The 15,916-nt window shown below is 50.4% G+C and overlaps 1 protein-coding gene across 23 annotated transcripts in view; it reads right to left on the bottom strand.

Annotated features, from left to right (window-relative positions):
- Window positions 1–601: 601 nt before the first annotated feature.
- Window positions 602–15,916, bottom strand: part of PKNOX2 (PBX/knotted 1 homeobox 2) — a 330,969-nt gene continuing 315,654 nt past the window's right edge. For 22 of the 23 annotated variants that reach the window (XR_012423869.1, XR_012423871.1, XR_012423870.1 and 19 more), the window contains 3 exons: window positions 4,908–4,984; window positions 3,856–4,034; window positions 602–2,819 (listed from right to left, as the gene is read on the bottom strand). Coding sequence is in view for 20 of the 23 variants with exons in the window: in XM_074015554.1 (XP_073871655.1) it covers window positions 2,593–2,819; window positions 3,856–4,034; window positions 4,908–4,984 (483 nt within the window). In the remaining 3 variants the exon portion in view is untranslated. Of the gene's footprint in view, window positions 2,820–3,855; window positions 4,035–4,328; window positions 4,985–15,916 lie in introns of all 23 variants that reach the window. The other variant, XM_074015565.1, reaches the window with a different exon arrangement.

Below are 15,916 nucleotides of genomic sequence, written 5' to 3'. Positions count from 1 at the left end.
AAATTTTGTAATCCCAGCACTTTGGGAGGCCGAGACGGGCGGATCATGAGGTCAGGAGATCGAGACCATCCTGGCTAACACAGTGAAACCCCATCTCGGGAGACTGAGGCAGGAGAATGGCGTAAACCCAGGAGGCGGAGCTTGCAGTGAGCTGAGATCCGGCCACTGCACTCCAGCCTGGGTGACAGAGCGAGACTCTGTCTCAAAAAAAAAAAAAAAAAAAAGATATCCCTCGTGGGCTGAGGATGGAAACGGGAAGGCAGAAGCCTTTGAGGGAGGTGGAGTATGGTGGACATGAGGGACCGGATTCCGAGCTTCCGCTGCCGTCGGGGAAGCTGCCAGGAGAGGGCAGTGCAGAGCTTCCTTCCCTTCTCTCCCTAGCTCTGCCTTACAACTGGCCACACACAAGGTGAGTGTGCCGAACTTGGCTCTTCCTCCCCAGACGGGGCAGCTGAGCTCACGCAGGACGCACATCTACCTTGTCCCCTTCCCTGGATAGTCAGGTGTATACTGAGGCCTCCAAATTTTGTCTGGCCTCGGGTCCCATGAAAAGAGCAAAGGATTGCCACAGCAACCACAGAAAGAGAATTGTGCACCAGGGTTACGGTAGGTAATAAGATTTACTGAAAACGTCTCGGCCACATTCAGTACTGGTTTGGTGGATACATCAGAAGGAGGTTGCATAACATTAGGCAGGTGGAGGGGCTGGGAGGAAGAGATGTGGGCACCTGTGTGCCAGTGTGCCCGTGCTGGGGGACACCTGTCCAGGTGGTGAGTGGAATGGGGGGGGGGGGTGTGTGTGTGTGAACAAGAGAAACGAACCAGAAAAGGAAATGCATTTTATCCCACTGCACATTGCAAAAGTCTCACGCCAAAAAAGCTAACTTTCCTCTATGTATGGCATCAAAAGGGAGTAAAAAATGATTGGATCACCCAGATTATAAATACGGTTATTTGTTTCTCAAAAATCCCTATTAAAACATTAAATATCAGCTCTTTTGGGGGAGAAATACATTCATTTCAGGGAGACCTCGGAAGAGTGACCATCCTTTTGCTCTACCCCAAGCAGGTGGGGGAGGGGAAGCCCCAGAGGGGAAGCCCCGCGGGTCCCCTCCAGTTGAGCCAGGTCGCCACTCACATCCTGCCACTGAAGGAGATGGCTAATGCACAATTTACAAATGAAACTGCACGTCCATTAAATTAAACCCAATGGAAAACACACATGTGACCAGTCCTGTCATTCACAGCCATGGGGTGAGAGGGAACAGGAGGAGAGGGTGCCAACCAAGGGGGTCTGGAAGGTGGGTGGGAGGGTATGTGTTAGGGTGGACAGTGGAGAGCCTCCTCCTCCTTCCAGGGGCCCCAGTTCCTCCAGGGCTGTGGACAGCAGGGTTAGAACAGCAGGGTGTGTGGGGTGGGCACCCCCGCAGGCTCTTGGGTGCCATTCTCTGGGCCCTCCCCCACATTTTGGATATTGGTGGGAAGGGGGATGTAGCACCTTCTCCAACCCCTGGCTTCCCACTGGACTAGATGCCTTCCAATGTTTCTTCTGCCTTCCCTGAAGGACAGAATGAAGAAAGGAAGCTGGAGGCTGATGGAGCCAGCCTGGGAGCAGAGGGATGGCCGTGGCGACCCGCTGGGTGGAAAGATTCCCAGATAACCTGTTTTCACCTTCTCTGAAGGTCTATGGAGGGTTTGGAGCACTGAGGGTGGGAGCATCTAGGGTAAAACACCATTGTCCTATTATTACAGGAGCTGAGTTCTGTGACCACCTAGGGACAGCTGTGGCCTCAAAGTCACCTTGATATGGCTCCTAGCCCAGGGTCTGCCATCTCCTTGGCTCTTGGAGTCAACCCAGAAGGGACTCCTCTTAACCTCCCACAGGTTGAGCCCACCAGCTTACAATTTGTTTCCGGGAGAGAGTGAAGGGGACTGTGCCTCCCATCCCTCTCTCCATGTCCATGGTTGCTGTGCACACAGACAGGGCCTTGGAGGGATGAGCTGGAGCCCGGTGGATTCTATCCCATTCTGATCTGCAAGATGTGATGCCTCAGGCCCTCCCACTCCTCTGGCCACTGGTTATGCTTTGGGGCTCCCTCCTGCCCTTGAATGTCTGTCAAAGGAGCTGAGAACCTTCTGGGGATGAAACTCAGTCCCCCTTTGTCTCTCCCCTTCCTTCTAAGTCTGCCCCCGGAGCAAAGGCCCACTCTGTGAACAGCACCAATCTGCCTCACAGTGCAGGGCTTGTAAACGACTCAAGTCCTTCCATGGGTGGGGGCCATGGGTGCCATCTGTCCTCAGGGATTTGGTGAGTCCAGATCTCACTGCTGTCTTTCCATACAGGCTGCTCGACTGGCCCCGCCAAACAGAGTCCTTGGCAGTTCCGGGGAAGTGGGACTGGGGTCCTCGTTGAAGCTCGGTGGTTGGGAAGGAACAGGTGTCTCCTCTGCCTTTCTTCAAGCTACTGATTTGGGGAAGCTAGGGCCCAACTCCCTCGGTGCTTCCTGCCCACGTCCCCTTCCCCCCCACCCTGAAGGCCTCCCGGCGACACTCCTCTCCTGCTCGATGATCAGTGCCATCTGGGCTGCCCGACTACTCCAGGGAGTCACTGTGTTCCAAGCCCAGGTCGCTGACATTCGTCGTCTGCAGCTCGTCGACCTCCTCCTCCAGTTCCTCCTCCTCCTCCTCTTCCATCTCATCCTCATCCTCTTCTTCTGTCCCATCCAATGAGTCATCATGTGCAGCCATCATAGCCTGCTGCATGGCCATGGTGGCATTGTCTGAGGACAGGGACTGCAGGTTGTCCAGGTTGATGGAACCTGCATGAGAGAAAGCAAGGGTCAGGACGAGGCAGGGGCTGCCGGTCAGGGCCAGCACCTCTGTGTTGGACAGGGTGTAATGGACTGGCTCATAGAGCAGTGAACTTCTCCTTTCTAGGGCTGCCCAAGTCTGAGCTGGACAATGCCCTGGTATGAAGTCTCCCATCCATTCACTTGTCAGCTACTTCCTGCCCCATCTCAGGAAGCAGCACTCCCAGCCACCATTCACTGAGCATTTTCTTTATGTGTTGACCACTTTTGACTTTCTAACAATTCTGTAAGGTAGGTATTATTATCCCCATTCTAAAGAGGAGGAAACAGGGTCTCAGACAGTTAAGTCATTAGCTCAAGATGACATTGTCAGTGATGACAGAGTTGGGATTCTCTCCCAGGTTGGTCTAGTCCCCTAAATCTTTTTTTTTCCCCATCAAAACCCATAAGATGATGGCTTAGCACAAAGGAACCTGTGTGCAACCATACGCATACACGTGTGCATGAGGTTATGTGTGCACACACACACACCTACACCCCACTCCCCATGCAGAGCTATCTTCATGTGCCAAGCTATAAAATGTCTGGCTCATTGAATTATTCATTGTGCACTAGGCGACTGGCAATTAGAAAAGTGTATATGGAGGGTGTGATGGAGAGGCTGGGAAAACAGCTCTTCCTAGCCTGTTCCCAAGCCAGCTGCCTGCCTTGGTATTTATAGATGGCCCTGGCTCCTGAGGAGCTGCGCAGATACTGACTGGTGCTAAGGAACTCAGATGGGTGCGGACATGGGGGGCTCTGCTGAGCAGTCACTGACTTGCGTGACCACCAGCTGCCACTTGTCTTTATGAGAGTGCATCTGGTCTGTTAAATTATGTTCAAAAACAGCCCCTTTAGGGCTTTGGGGAGGGATAATTGCTGTGACAGAGCAGCGATGGGAGCCCAGGTAAGGAGACAGCCCTTGAATCTTTGCACAGCTTGACCTAAAGAAGCTCCAGAAGCACCCCCAGGCCTTGTCCAGGGTACGCTCAGCCCCAGTTCTTACCATCGGGGTTTGTCCCTGGGGCACCGCCCTGCTGCTGCAGCACCCCTGCAGCGATGGAGTTGGGCCAGAATCTTTGGGTGGGCCGGTGTTGAGACTTGATCTTCTTGGCTTTGGGAGCAGGGTCTGGGTTGCTGGCATCAAGCATGGGCTGCAGGATGCGCCTCCGGGCATTGATGAACCTGCCCAGAGGTAAAGTGGAGACCTGGTGAGTCACCGCCTGCATTGCCTTGGGGTGGGGGTAGGGAGGGTGAAGCTGCCTTCAGACTCCATTTCACAGAGCAGATCGGGGTTCCCGTCCCGGATGTAAAAGCCCAGCAGGGAGAAGGGCCCTGGGTACTGAGAACTTCATGAAATCTCCTGGGGCTTGGAAACTGCAAAGTCGTATGGGAAGAATGCATGGGGGGCCAGAAATCCTTGTTCAAGACCTTCCAGGATGAACAGGGGAGGAGAGCATGGTAGTCATAGGCACTAACCTCTGACTTCTCTCCAGAGGGCCGAGGGCTTGGATCAGGGCCCTCAACTCGGGTCTACTTCCATCCGGCCAGACCGCACTCTCTGAGCTCCCCATGACAGCCCAGCCAGGCACAGAGACTGGGAACGCTGACATCCCTGTGGGGTCAGAATGGCTACTCTTCCTCCCTCTCCCCACTCCCAGCTTTGCAGCACGTTTCAGTTTCAGTTCACATGGGGGTGGGGTAGACCGGATGAGCACTGGCCTCCAGCACACGGGTGCGGGCAATCCTGTCCCTCTCTGCAGTGCAGGTGGGCTGGGGGCTTCGGTGGGCGTGGGTTTTCTATTCCTCAAGGAGCTTCCAGGGATGTGCCTGACACCATGTCCCAGCAGAGGGCGCTGAGAAGCTGCAGATGAAGCCACAGGTGCCAGTGTTGATTCTTGCTTTCTGCTTCTAGCCCAAATGGCGGGACTGGCATGGTAGCTGGGCTGAGATTGAGGCAGATCCTGGCATTGGAGTCTCTTTTCTTTGCTACGCATTCCCCTGCCCAGAAGGTGCCCCCTGGATATGGCAGCCTGTGTGCAGATGGTGTAAACTCACCAGTTATTTACTTGCAGGAGGGTGAGGTTGGTCTGGGCTGCGATCTGCCTCTTCTCGTCCTCCGTGGGGTAGGGGTGCTGAAACGAGAGGCGGAGGCTAGTGAGGGCTGGGCACATGCTGGTCTGGCCCCGCCGAGAGACTGTGCCCATGCCATGGACACTATTCTGAGCCAGGCAGCCTGAGTGGTTTGGGAACCAAAATTGGGGAAGTGTCACGTTTGCTCCCCACAGAGAATGGACCTAGGGCTTGGAGGAAGGCTGCCCCATGCCCGAGACTCCACATCCCAGACTGGCCAGCCCGCAACTGAGCCCACACAATGGGGAACCAGGGAGGTTTCCCAAGACCAGGATGGTTCAGTACTGACAGCTTCCAAGGCACATCCTTCTCACTTGATCCTCACTGCTGCCCCCAGCAGGCATTGTCAGTGTTAGGGTTTCCAGTGGCCTCAAACGTCCATAGAAGGTGATAAGCGGGGTGAATGGATCAATCTAAGTTAACTGATATTTACTGAATATCTACTATGTGCCCAGATTTATGCTAGGCATTGCTAGGAGACAGAAGGGAAATATAATAAGTACTACTTGTATAGTGCTTTATAACCTGTAAAATGCTTTCATGCATTTTATTCATGAAAAAAATCATAATTTTATTTAATAAAGCACATCATTAAAACTCTGAAAGGTAGGCAGGTTAGGCATTGTTATTCCCACTTTGCAGATGAAGAGACGGAATGACTCCTCCAGTGTCCCCCAGATGGTAGCACCAGCTCAGATCTTCTGATTTGGGTCCAGTCTTTCTTCCATTGCTTTGCGATGCCACTTTACAGGACTGAGTGGAGATGAGAAAGAGAGCGGGCAGGTGTCTCTCCCAGTCCCCCGCATGCTGTAGCCCGTGCACTGACTACGCGTCTGTCTCCCTCTCTCAGACTGTGATTCATGAGGGCACCAGGATACTGAATATATCCCCAGTGCCTTCCACATACAAATGACATACAAATGCCTGCTGAGTGAAGGAAAGCAAAAACAGAGCACTCGATGCTGTGGTTTGGGTGATGAGCACTGTAGAGGCTAAGAAGGAGGAGAGAAATAGGTGCTGGCCAGAGCGGTGGGGAAGACAGAACAGGTCACATTAAAGGATGAAAAGGCTCTCGGTGTCAGTGGGAAGAGGGCCCTGACCCCATCAGGAGGGAGGCCACATGATGGCTGAGTCTATGCATTCCTAGGACTTGTTCAGGCCACAGCCCAGTGCCTGGCACCCAGCAGGCGTGCAATTAAGGTGTGGCGAACATCTGAATAAGGCAGTTTTGTCCTGGAAGCTAGAGGAGGTTTGGGGGCTCTTATGGCAGAAGATCAAGCCATCCAGCATCCTCAGGCTAAAATCATTCCTTTTGATTGGAGCGGTATTAGAAAGTGGTGCTTGAGCTGTCTAGGGTCCCCGAGATGGGAGGTCTCACAATCTGGCTCTACTATGACTAGCTATGAAATCTCAGGTGTATCACTTAACTATACATCATCAAGTCATCTAACAAATAAGTGAAATTACACTTGCAAAACGCTCAATAAAAGGTACCAATACTGTTATTATCAGTGTTGGAAGGTGCTTAAAACTTTCTGAGGAAAAGGTTGCGATCAGCAGCCTTGGCGGTACTCTCATTACCGGTGGAAAAGGAGAGCAGCCTCTTCCCTGCCTCAGCATCCCCCAAATGAAGTGATCAGGACCATGTGTTGCTTTAATGCAAACCTCTGACCCTGACCACCCTGCCAAGGCAGCTGGGACTTGGGATTCATACAATATGAAGATTCTAACAAGAAAGAAGGCACATCAGCCTTACAGGAGGCAATTTTATTCGAATTGGGAAGGAGCAGAGGGAGGACGGGAGGAGGGAGTGCAGACGGCCCCAGGGGGCAGGGGGGTAGGGACTCTGAGAACTCTGACACCTTGTGGGGTCAAGCCCTAGTGCCTGGCTCCAACCTCTCTATTTGTGGGAAAGAGCCAAGCAACCTCCTTTTCCATAGCCAGCTGGTTTGTAGACAAAATGCAGCAAAAATATGGTGACTTTTTGGCCTTCCCGGGCCCGAGGGCCTTTCATGCCTCCATGCCCTCACAAGTGCTGGCCCTCGTCTGGAGCGCGCTTCCTCCTGCCTGTCCTCGCGTGCCTTTCTGAGCGTCTGTGAGGGCCTGCCACAGATCACAGCCTCTGCGAGGCCCTTCCCGACTCCCTGAGGCAAAGCTGGTCATGGTGGCCTCTGAATGATTGCTTTTCACCCACTAGACAGCAAGATATGTGTCCCCCACTAGGCCATGAGCTTCTCTCAGGCAGGGACCTCATCTTATTAGACATTGTTTATTCCCAGTGTGCAGACCAGGCACAGTTTGCAGACAGGCAAAGAGGCCAATGTTGGATTGTGTAGGGAACTGAGGAATGAACTAGCACAATAAGGAGATGCAAACTGTTTTCTTGGGCAGAGCTAGCGGCCGTCCTGGCTGTGCTGGTTCACCAGCCCACAAATGCAGGGCATCTGCTGCATCCTGGGTGCCGGCAAGCAAAAGGTATCCGAAGTTAAGAGCCCACAGACTAGACGGAAAGGATAAAAGGAGGAAAAAGCCTCTCTATTAATGGGAAGTCCGTGCTAAGCACCCGTTTGGTGACAAAAGAAGAAAGTCCTTAGGGAAGGGGATTTCAGCTGGACTTCAAAGAATGGCAAAGCCATTCTAGTAGAGGAGAGGATGATGTTCCAGGCAGGAGCCTTGCACTAGGACTTGACTTATGTTTAAGCCAGTAGGATGAAAAGTTCTTCTACTGTTAACGGCCTCCAGAGAAGGAAATCCTCCAGCCTTCCTTGGAAGAATAATGTTTGCTGTCTCTAAGGAGGCTTCTGTTGCTGGGCCCCCATTCGGAGTGGATGTCACAAATACAAAGATTAACATGCTCCAGTCTGATGGGGAGCTATGAGAAGCAAGTGCCACCCAAAACTGGCTGGTCGCTCTCTTACGTACGAGGATATAAAGCCCCTAACCGCTCCCTGGTGCAGGTCGTCACCGCCTGTCCCTCCTGGAACCGGTATCCCAGGACACACGCGGGGGGCCACGGGGTAAGTAGCAGCATTTAGCAGCTTTGGGGACAGGTGTGTCGGCCAGAACATTCCTGGCACCACATCTGAGTGGTCATGGGAGCAGTCCAGCTTGTACACACCTCAGACCACATGATTCCTGAGGACAGAGTCAAAATAGTCCTGGCCCCTGGACAGACCACGATTGGGTCAGTGCTACTTTTAGCACAACTGGCCAGGCTTGGGGCCAAGGACGGGAAGAAGAATCAAATGAGATCACGGCAAACCATCAAGCCACAGTGGTTGCTCTCTGCTCATTACTGGAGGGAACTCCCTGGAGTTGGAAGAGAAGGGCCCAGACTGTAGCTCTCTGGAAGTAGACAATCCTTCCTTGAAAAAGAAGGATATACAGCTCATGAAAAGCAAGGGGAAAAAAAGAAAAAGAGGTACAGAACAGACTAGAAGATGACAGAGCCTTCTCAGGGACAGCTGGAGCCTCACACGACTGGGCAGTGCTGCCAGGGAGTAAAGGACCTTCAGAGATGGGATCGAGTCCTGACTCCCCCTTAACACTGTGTGACCCTGGCACACGCAAGTGACCTTTGTTTGTTTTATGTCTTCCATCCTTAGATGGGAATAGCAAAACAGTGCCTACCTCTTGGACATGGGGATGATTTAACGAGACAGTGCAGGGTAAGCCTGTGTGCTCCATTGACTCGCTCTGTGCGATGCACTAAAGCCTCCAGGCATCATCTAGTTGAATAGTCAAGGATTCTAGAGAAGGGAATTATGGTATTTACACCAAGTAGGTGTCTCACGGCACTGTAGTTGCCACCAGGAAGTTCCTCTGAAATCTGACCTCAACTCTTTCCCATCTCTCTCTGATACCTCCCTACACAGCCCCATAACGCAACTCTCATCTGGACTAAACTGACGCTAAAAGCATCTTTCAATTGAAAGAGTGAGTTCTGCCCAGACATGGTTCAGAAGGAAGCTAAGCCAGTGCTGGTTCACAGGTCCCTGGACATTTCTTTCACACACGGCCCATTGGCAATTGTCCTTCCACCTCCTAGCCATGCAGATCTCACCACGAGGTGGGCCAGGTCACCAAGGGACATAGCAGATGGGAAGCCGCAGTCTGTCAGTGTCAACAGACACTGGTGGAGCGGGGCTTGGAGCCTGATTCAGACCAGTGAGCCTCCATTAGGTTTCCTGCCATCAGCAGCACAGCACCAGAGGCCACCACACGCTTTTCCCCTTCCTCTCCCTCTTGACGGCTGTGGGGCCACAGGCTGCTGCCAGTCACCACTCTGGGGTGGTTCCACTCTAGAAAGGCCAGAGACCCAGAGGAAGGCAGCCAGGATGGTGGGGAGCCCTAAAATGCCCACATTCCATCACATCTAAGAGGCCATCGATGGTGGGATGCACCCAATTTCAGAAATGTTAAAATGGGGGGGGGAAAAAGCCTTTTAGAATAAAGAGAAGCACAATAAGTCACCGAAGAAACTTCTCTTTCTGTAGTCATTGTCCTTGTTCAGGCTTTCCATTCTTTCATTTTTGTTCTCATTTTTATCCCTGCTCCCCTTAAAACCATGAATGCTCAGAAAAGTACAAAGAAAAGCAAACCCCATGTAACCACCCCCGGTCAAAAAATAGGATACTACCAGCACCCCACAAACCCCCTTCTGTCCCTCCCAAACGCTTCTCCAAAGATCTCCTGACTTTTACAGTAACCACTTTCTTGCTTTTCTTTACAGTTTTACTATCTGTGTTACATCCTAAACATGATGGCCTAGTTGACATCAGGTTTTTGAACCTGATGTAAATGGAATCATTCATCCACGCTGGTTCTGTTTTACTGTAATTGTTCATTTTAATCGCTGTGTAGTGTTCCACTGTGAAAATACACTGCTGTCCCATTCTTTACCTTCCTGCAATCTCAAAACTCTTCTCTTTCCCTCCGGTTTCTGTGTCAGTCTATCCTTCACAATGCCAGCAAGATGGGTCCTTCTTAACCTCCCCCAATCCCCATCCCTGCTTAAGTGAAGCCCTCTTGGATGCCCCTTCTATGAGCTCTGAGCGCTTGCCCTGTCTAGGATTCTTCCTACTACAAGGGTGATCTGTGTAGTTAAACTACCTGTCGTCCCAAGGGGCAGGCTGCAAGTGTTTTGAGAAAAGGAACCATGTCTTTCTTTTCAACCTGACTTCACTGGCACCAAGGAAATACGTGTGGCACGTAGTAAGTGTTCAGTACGTATCTGTTGAATGAACAAACATGGGGTCTTTGGAGTAACTGATGCTTCTCACCATTTCCTGTGGGCATCTGCGGGTTAGAGGGAAGTGGGGAAAACATCAGTGATTGGGGCCCCCCAGGAGCTCCACCTAGAAGCAGGTTGCTCTACTTACTAATAATGCTGCTTTTTCAATTATTGTTGAACGTATATTTGGAGAGGATGTGGAAGAGAAAAAGGGGGTACTTAAGAGTCCATTAAGGCACACTGGTCACCTCTCTAAAGAAGACTTGGAGGCAGTACTGTTAGAAGTAGGTGAGAACATGGACTCTGGAGTCGGACTGCCCGGGTTTGAATCCTTGTGTTGTCTCTAACCAGCGTGAGACCTTGGGCAAATTACTTGGTTTCTTCTTCTGTAACATGGGAGAGATAATTCCACCTGCTTCAAGGTTGTTATAAGAATTAAATGAGTATATGTGCATATATGTATGTATATATATGTATATAGGTGTGTGTGTGTGTAACTAAACTGATCAGTACCAGTAAATGACTTAATACGTGAAAGCTATTTAGAACAGTGCTTAGCATACTCTGTGAGTGTTTGCTAAATAAATAACAAATAAAATAAACCTGTGGCTTGACGCATGCGGCTGTGTCTCTGAAGAAGCCACAGGTTGTTTCCTGGCAGATGGCAGGAGCCTCCCAGCAGCCCCTTCTGTGAGCGTACAAATACTCTCATTTCTTCAAATGGGGTTTTTTTTGTTTTTTTTTTTTCTGCCTGCCCCAACCCCTGTGTACTATGATGGAGACATTTTATCCTAACCTGGGTCTTAAGCTTCTTGGGGAATGCTGTGAGGCTGTAAATCTCCTGCAGCCATTTCTCAGGTGGACTCTCTTAGAGCTGCAGGCCCTCTGGAGTGTCCCGGGGCTCAGTGCAACCCAGGGGTCTCCTGCACACCTTCCCTTTTCAGCTCCTCCATCCAACCCTGCAGCTGACTTGCCTGTTGTCGACAAGGCTCAGTCTTGGATGGAGAAGCGTCAATCTTCATCCTTCCCTGGGGAGTCACTGCCAGCGGGGCACACACCCTGGGACAGCGCTACACCAGGGGATGCCTCTGACAGCCAGCCATCACTCCTGGGGAGTTGGAGGGCAGCTTCTCTCTAGACCCCTACAGTGCAGGATGGGTAGGGAAAACCCTCACACCACAGGCAGGAGTCTGAGGGACATTTCTCTGGGACAAAGAGAGAAATGTAACCAAGAACCCAGCTGGCCTGACCTCCTGCCTCCTGGTAGCCTTACACTAAAGGCCTTCAGGCACAGATGCCTGAGCAGCATCTGGAATGAAAACAGTCATGGCTGGGGTAAGGGGCCGCATTGTTCCCAAGCTTCAAGATGAGAATAAGGGGTGAAGAGGATTTGATGACAACAACCTGGAGCGAGGGCTCACTCCCTTTGGCCAATAAGAATCATAGTGGCATTGATGATTATCTAAGAGATAATTGTCATCCAAAATGACCCCTCCTTTTTCTCTTCCTACCCAATCCTGAATCCTAGCCATCTTCACAAGACCCAGCCCAAATGCCAGCTTCTCCAACCAAACCCTGTTAACCAACATCTCAATATTACACAGAGCTCTCAGGGTCCCTGTGTCCAGCTTCTCCCACAGGGCAGGAGCCCCTTTCAGCCAGCATACCCCAATAAGGTATAAGTGTGCAGACAGCGGTGTCCTCAGCCTGGGTGTGGCTTGCAGAGTCTGCAGCAGCAACAGCTCCCTGGCTGGTCTCCAGGTGTAAGCAGCCTAGTGGGTTTGCTATCATTTTCTATGCATGCTGACATAAAAAGTGTCAGACAGTGGCCTGCAAGGCCACCATCGCTCAGTGCATAGCCCTTTGCTCTGATGGGTAGGAAGGCCTTTCTGTTGAACTCATGGCCACCCGCCAGGCGCTGTGTTTTCTAACTTATTATCAGTCCTATTCATCACAGGTAGCATTTCTATCTCCATTTTATAAAGAGGAAAGCAAGATCAGAGAAGTTCATTAACCTGTTCCAGATCGCACAGTAAGTAAAATTAGAGCTTGGACCAACTTCAAGCCTATCTGCCTCCAAAGTCCTTGCTCCGTGTGCTACCCCACGCTGCCATAAAGGAACAGGCTGCCCAAGCCTTCTTTTCTGCAGAAAAATATGCCCAGACCCCTCAGCCGCTCCTCACGTGATATGCTTCCTGTTAATGTCTGTCACTGGAACAAACATCTCCCCATCCTGCCTGCCCCCTCTGAACATGATGTCAAAGAACCTTTTGCAACCTGATTCTACGGCCTGGACCCACTCTTCTGGCTCTTGAGCCCCTCGAGTGTCCGTGCTTGTATAATAGCACTTGATTACGTCATGGGTTGACCTCTCCTGCCTTACGTGTATCATTTATTTCCCCAGTTATATGATCAACCCCCTTAGTGCTGAAATCATGTCTCATACCTGAAATTTGGGTGTTTGTGAAGAGTTACATTATTTGGAACCTAGATCATGTTTTTTTTTCATAGACAGAAGTTATTCTAAAAACAGGCAGTTTTCCTGGCTAGTCCTAAAAGCCACTTTGGTGAAAGGTCTGTGTTCAAATGGGGAGGGGTCCATGGGCTTCAGGAAGGACAGGCAGGAAACTGATCTCTGCTTTCAGGGTCAGAACCCGACTGGGGAAGACTCCATGATTGATGCATGTGAACCTTCAGCGTCTCCTTTTTGTGCCCTATTGACACGATGCCACAGTTCCTTTTCTCACAAGCCCCTGGGTTCTGTGTCACCCTATAGTCAGCATGCTGAATCTCAGGCCTCTGGCCCCCCTGACTTCAGGGTCAAATGCCCTGAAACTATGTTCACAATGACCTAAATAAGCTTTCATCAGATTCTCAAAAGATAGAGAGGCTTAGAGAGGTTGAGAGCAATTGCTAGAAACTTCTCCTCTGGCACCCCATTCTGGCTTGGCTCCTCAAAATGCTGTTAGAAAGTGTTTTAACCTTCATCTTCTACCACCAACAAGCACTGGCATTCCTCCTATTCTTTTTTTTTTTTTTTTTTTTTAAGATGGAGTCTTGCTCTGTCACCCAGGCCGGAATACAGTTGTGCGATCTCAGCTCACTGCAAGCTCCACCTCCCAGGTTCAAGCCATTCTCCTGCCTCAGCCTCCTGAGTAGCTGGGACTACAGGCATCCAACACCACGCCCAGCTAATTTTTTGTATTTTTAGTAGAGATGGGGTTTCACCATGTTAGCCAGGATGGTCTTGATTTCCTGACCTCGTGATCTGCCTGCCTTGGCCTCCCAAAATGCTGGGATTACAGGCATGAGCCACCGTGCCTGGCCCCCATTCTTTTTTTCTTTTTTTAAATAAAAAACTCAGCTTTTTGGGGGGGAAATGTGGCGGGGAACAGCGTCTTACTCTGTTGTCCAGGCTGGAGTGCACTGGCACAATCAGGGCTCACTGCAGCCTTGACCTTCTGGGCTCAAATGATCCTCTTACCTCAGGCCCACGAATAGCTGGGACTACACGTGCCCACCACCATGCCTGGCTAGTTTTTTGTATTTTTGGTAGAGATGGGGTTTTGCCATGTTGCCCAGGCTGGTCTCGAACTCTTAGACTCAGGCTATCCACCCACCTCAGCCTCCCAAAGTGCTGGCATGATTACAGGTGTGAGCCACTGTACCCGGCCCTCTTTTTTTTTTTTTCTTTTTTAAACAGAAGAGGTCTCGCTATGTTGCTCAGGCTGGTCTCGAACTCTTAGGCTCAAGTGATCCTCCTGCCTTGGCCTCCCAAAGTGCTGGGATTACCACTGTGCCTGGCCCCATTCTTCCCATGAAGCTGATCTTAGCTGAGTAGGAATAGAAAAGCAAGCTTTTGAACTAATTCATACTAAGCTGTGAATCAATGATGGCCTCACAGGCTTTCATAGTCATTGCTTTTTACAGGGATTGGCTAGTTTAAAATGGGTCTCTAATAGTGGAATTTCATTAAAAAAATTAATCCTTAATATGTATGCAAGTGGAATTTCAGACAGTATGAGGAAGTTAAAGGAAAAAGTAGCAGACAAGATATTTTGGAACAAGAACGGGCCAGTCTCCCTAAGCCATTTTCTTGTTTTTTCAGGGGTTCTTGCTGTCCTCCACAGGTTCCCCAAAAGTTCTGCAGTTTCTTTCAGCATTTTCCAAGGCAAAGCCAATTATGGGAACTCCCAAGGTGAGACTGGAGGCATTTGTACCAGTAGCGGTGCCCGTATAGGGACAAAGAACCTTCATGCCCAGCTGCTTATTCTATTCTCACAACAACCTATGAGCTGGATATTGTGGCTCCTGTCTTATAGCAGAGGAAACAGACGCTTAACAAGGTCAAGCTCACCCCAGCTTGACAAGCTCAGTAGAGGGGGTGGTGAAACTCAACCCAGGTCCTGCTGCAGGTACCACGTCCTTTCCACAGGCTGTGTGGTTTCTAAGAAACACTGCCATTCCTATGTCAGGCGTGTGGATGGGTCCTGTAGATGGGCCTTTGACAGGGATACAGCTAGGTACAGTCAACCCCCAGTATCCGTGGCGGACTGTTTCCAGCACCGCTGGTGAATACCAAATTCATGGATGCTCAAGTCCCTGATATAACATGGTGTAGTATTTGCATATAACCTACAAACATCCTCCCGTATGCTTTAAAACATTTCCGGATTACTTACAATAACTAATACAATGTAAATGCTACATAAATAGTTGTTATACTGTGTCGTTTAGGGAATAATGACAAGAAGAAAGGTGATACATGTTCAGGACAGATACAACCATCCACTTAAAAATACATTGTCAATCCAAGGTTGGTTGAATCCAGGGACTCAGGACCCATAGACACAGAGGGCTGACTGTAATCCCTTCAAGACTTAACACGATGCTCTGTGCAGGGGAGGTAGCGAGGCATGCAAAGAATGTGGAGTGACCAAAGGCAACACCAAGGCACAGAGGCAACTGGCTGGGCTTCACCTCCACGTGCCCTCCTTGGCCCGGAGCCCTGTGCAGCGCACACGCTGTTCCTGGGGTGCAGCCGCTCTGCCTCCCCCCAGCGAGAATGAACCCTACATATGAGGTTCTCAGGTTGGAGGAAGGATAGATGGGCATCTGACAGAGTCTAAGATAACAACAGGCACAGAATCATGCAGAGTATACCCGTCACGGCAGCAGGACTTATGAGCCAAGAAGCGAAAGCAACCCTAAAGTCCATCAAGTGATAAATGAATAAACAAAATGTGGTTCATCTGTACCATGGAATATCCTTCAACCACAACATGGAATGAAGTACTGATACACTGTGCTAAGTAAAAGAAGCTAGGCCTGAGAATCCCACAATTCCATTTATGTGAAATGTCCAGCATAGGCAAATGCATAGAGGCAGAAAGTAAATTTGTGGTTGCCAGGGGCTGGCAAGTGATGGCTAATGGGTACAGCCTTTCTTTTTGGGGTGATGAAAATATTCTGGAATTAGATGGTGGTGATGATTGCACAACTCTGTAAATATACTAAAAGCCACTGAATTCCACAGTTTAAAAGGGCAAATTTTATGGTACGTGAATTATGTTTCTATTTAAAAAGTCACACAGAGAAGGCCCTGGGTGCTTTTTGTGAACTCAGCTTTTGTGACCACAGCAGAGTTCACAGGATGGCCCTGGAGCGAGCCCTTGGCTCCTTGTGGCTGAATGGAAGATGG

This window comes from Macaca fascicularis, chromosome 14 (assembly GCF_037993035.2).
Source record: "Macaca fascicularis isolate 582-1 chromosome 14, T2T-MFA8v1.1".
Classification (NCBI taxonomy): domain Eukaryota; kingdom Metazoa; phylum Chordata; class Mammalia; order Primates; family Cercopithecidae; genus Macaca; species Macaca fascicularis.
Note: the sequence above shows the minus strand (reverse complement) of the source record. Positions and strands in the feature narration are given on the sequence as shown.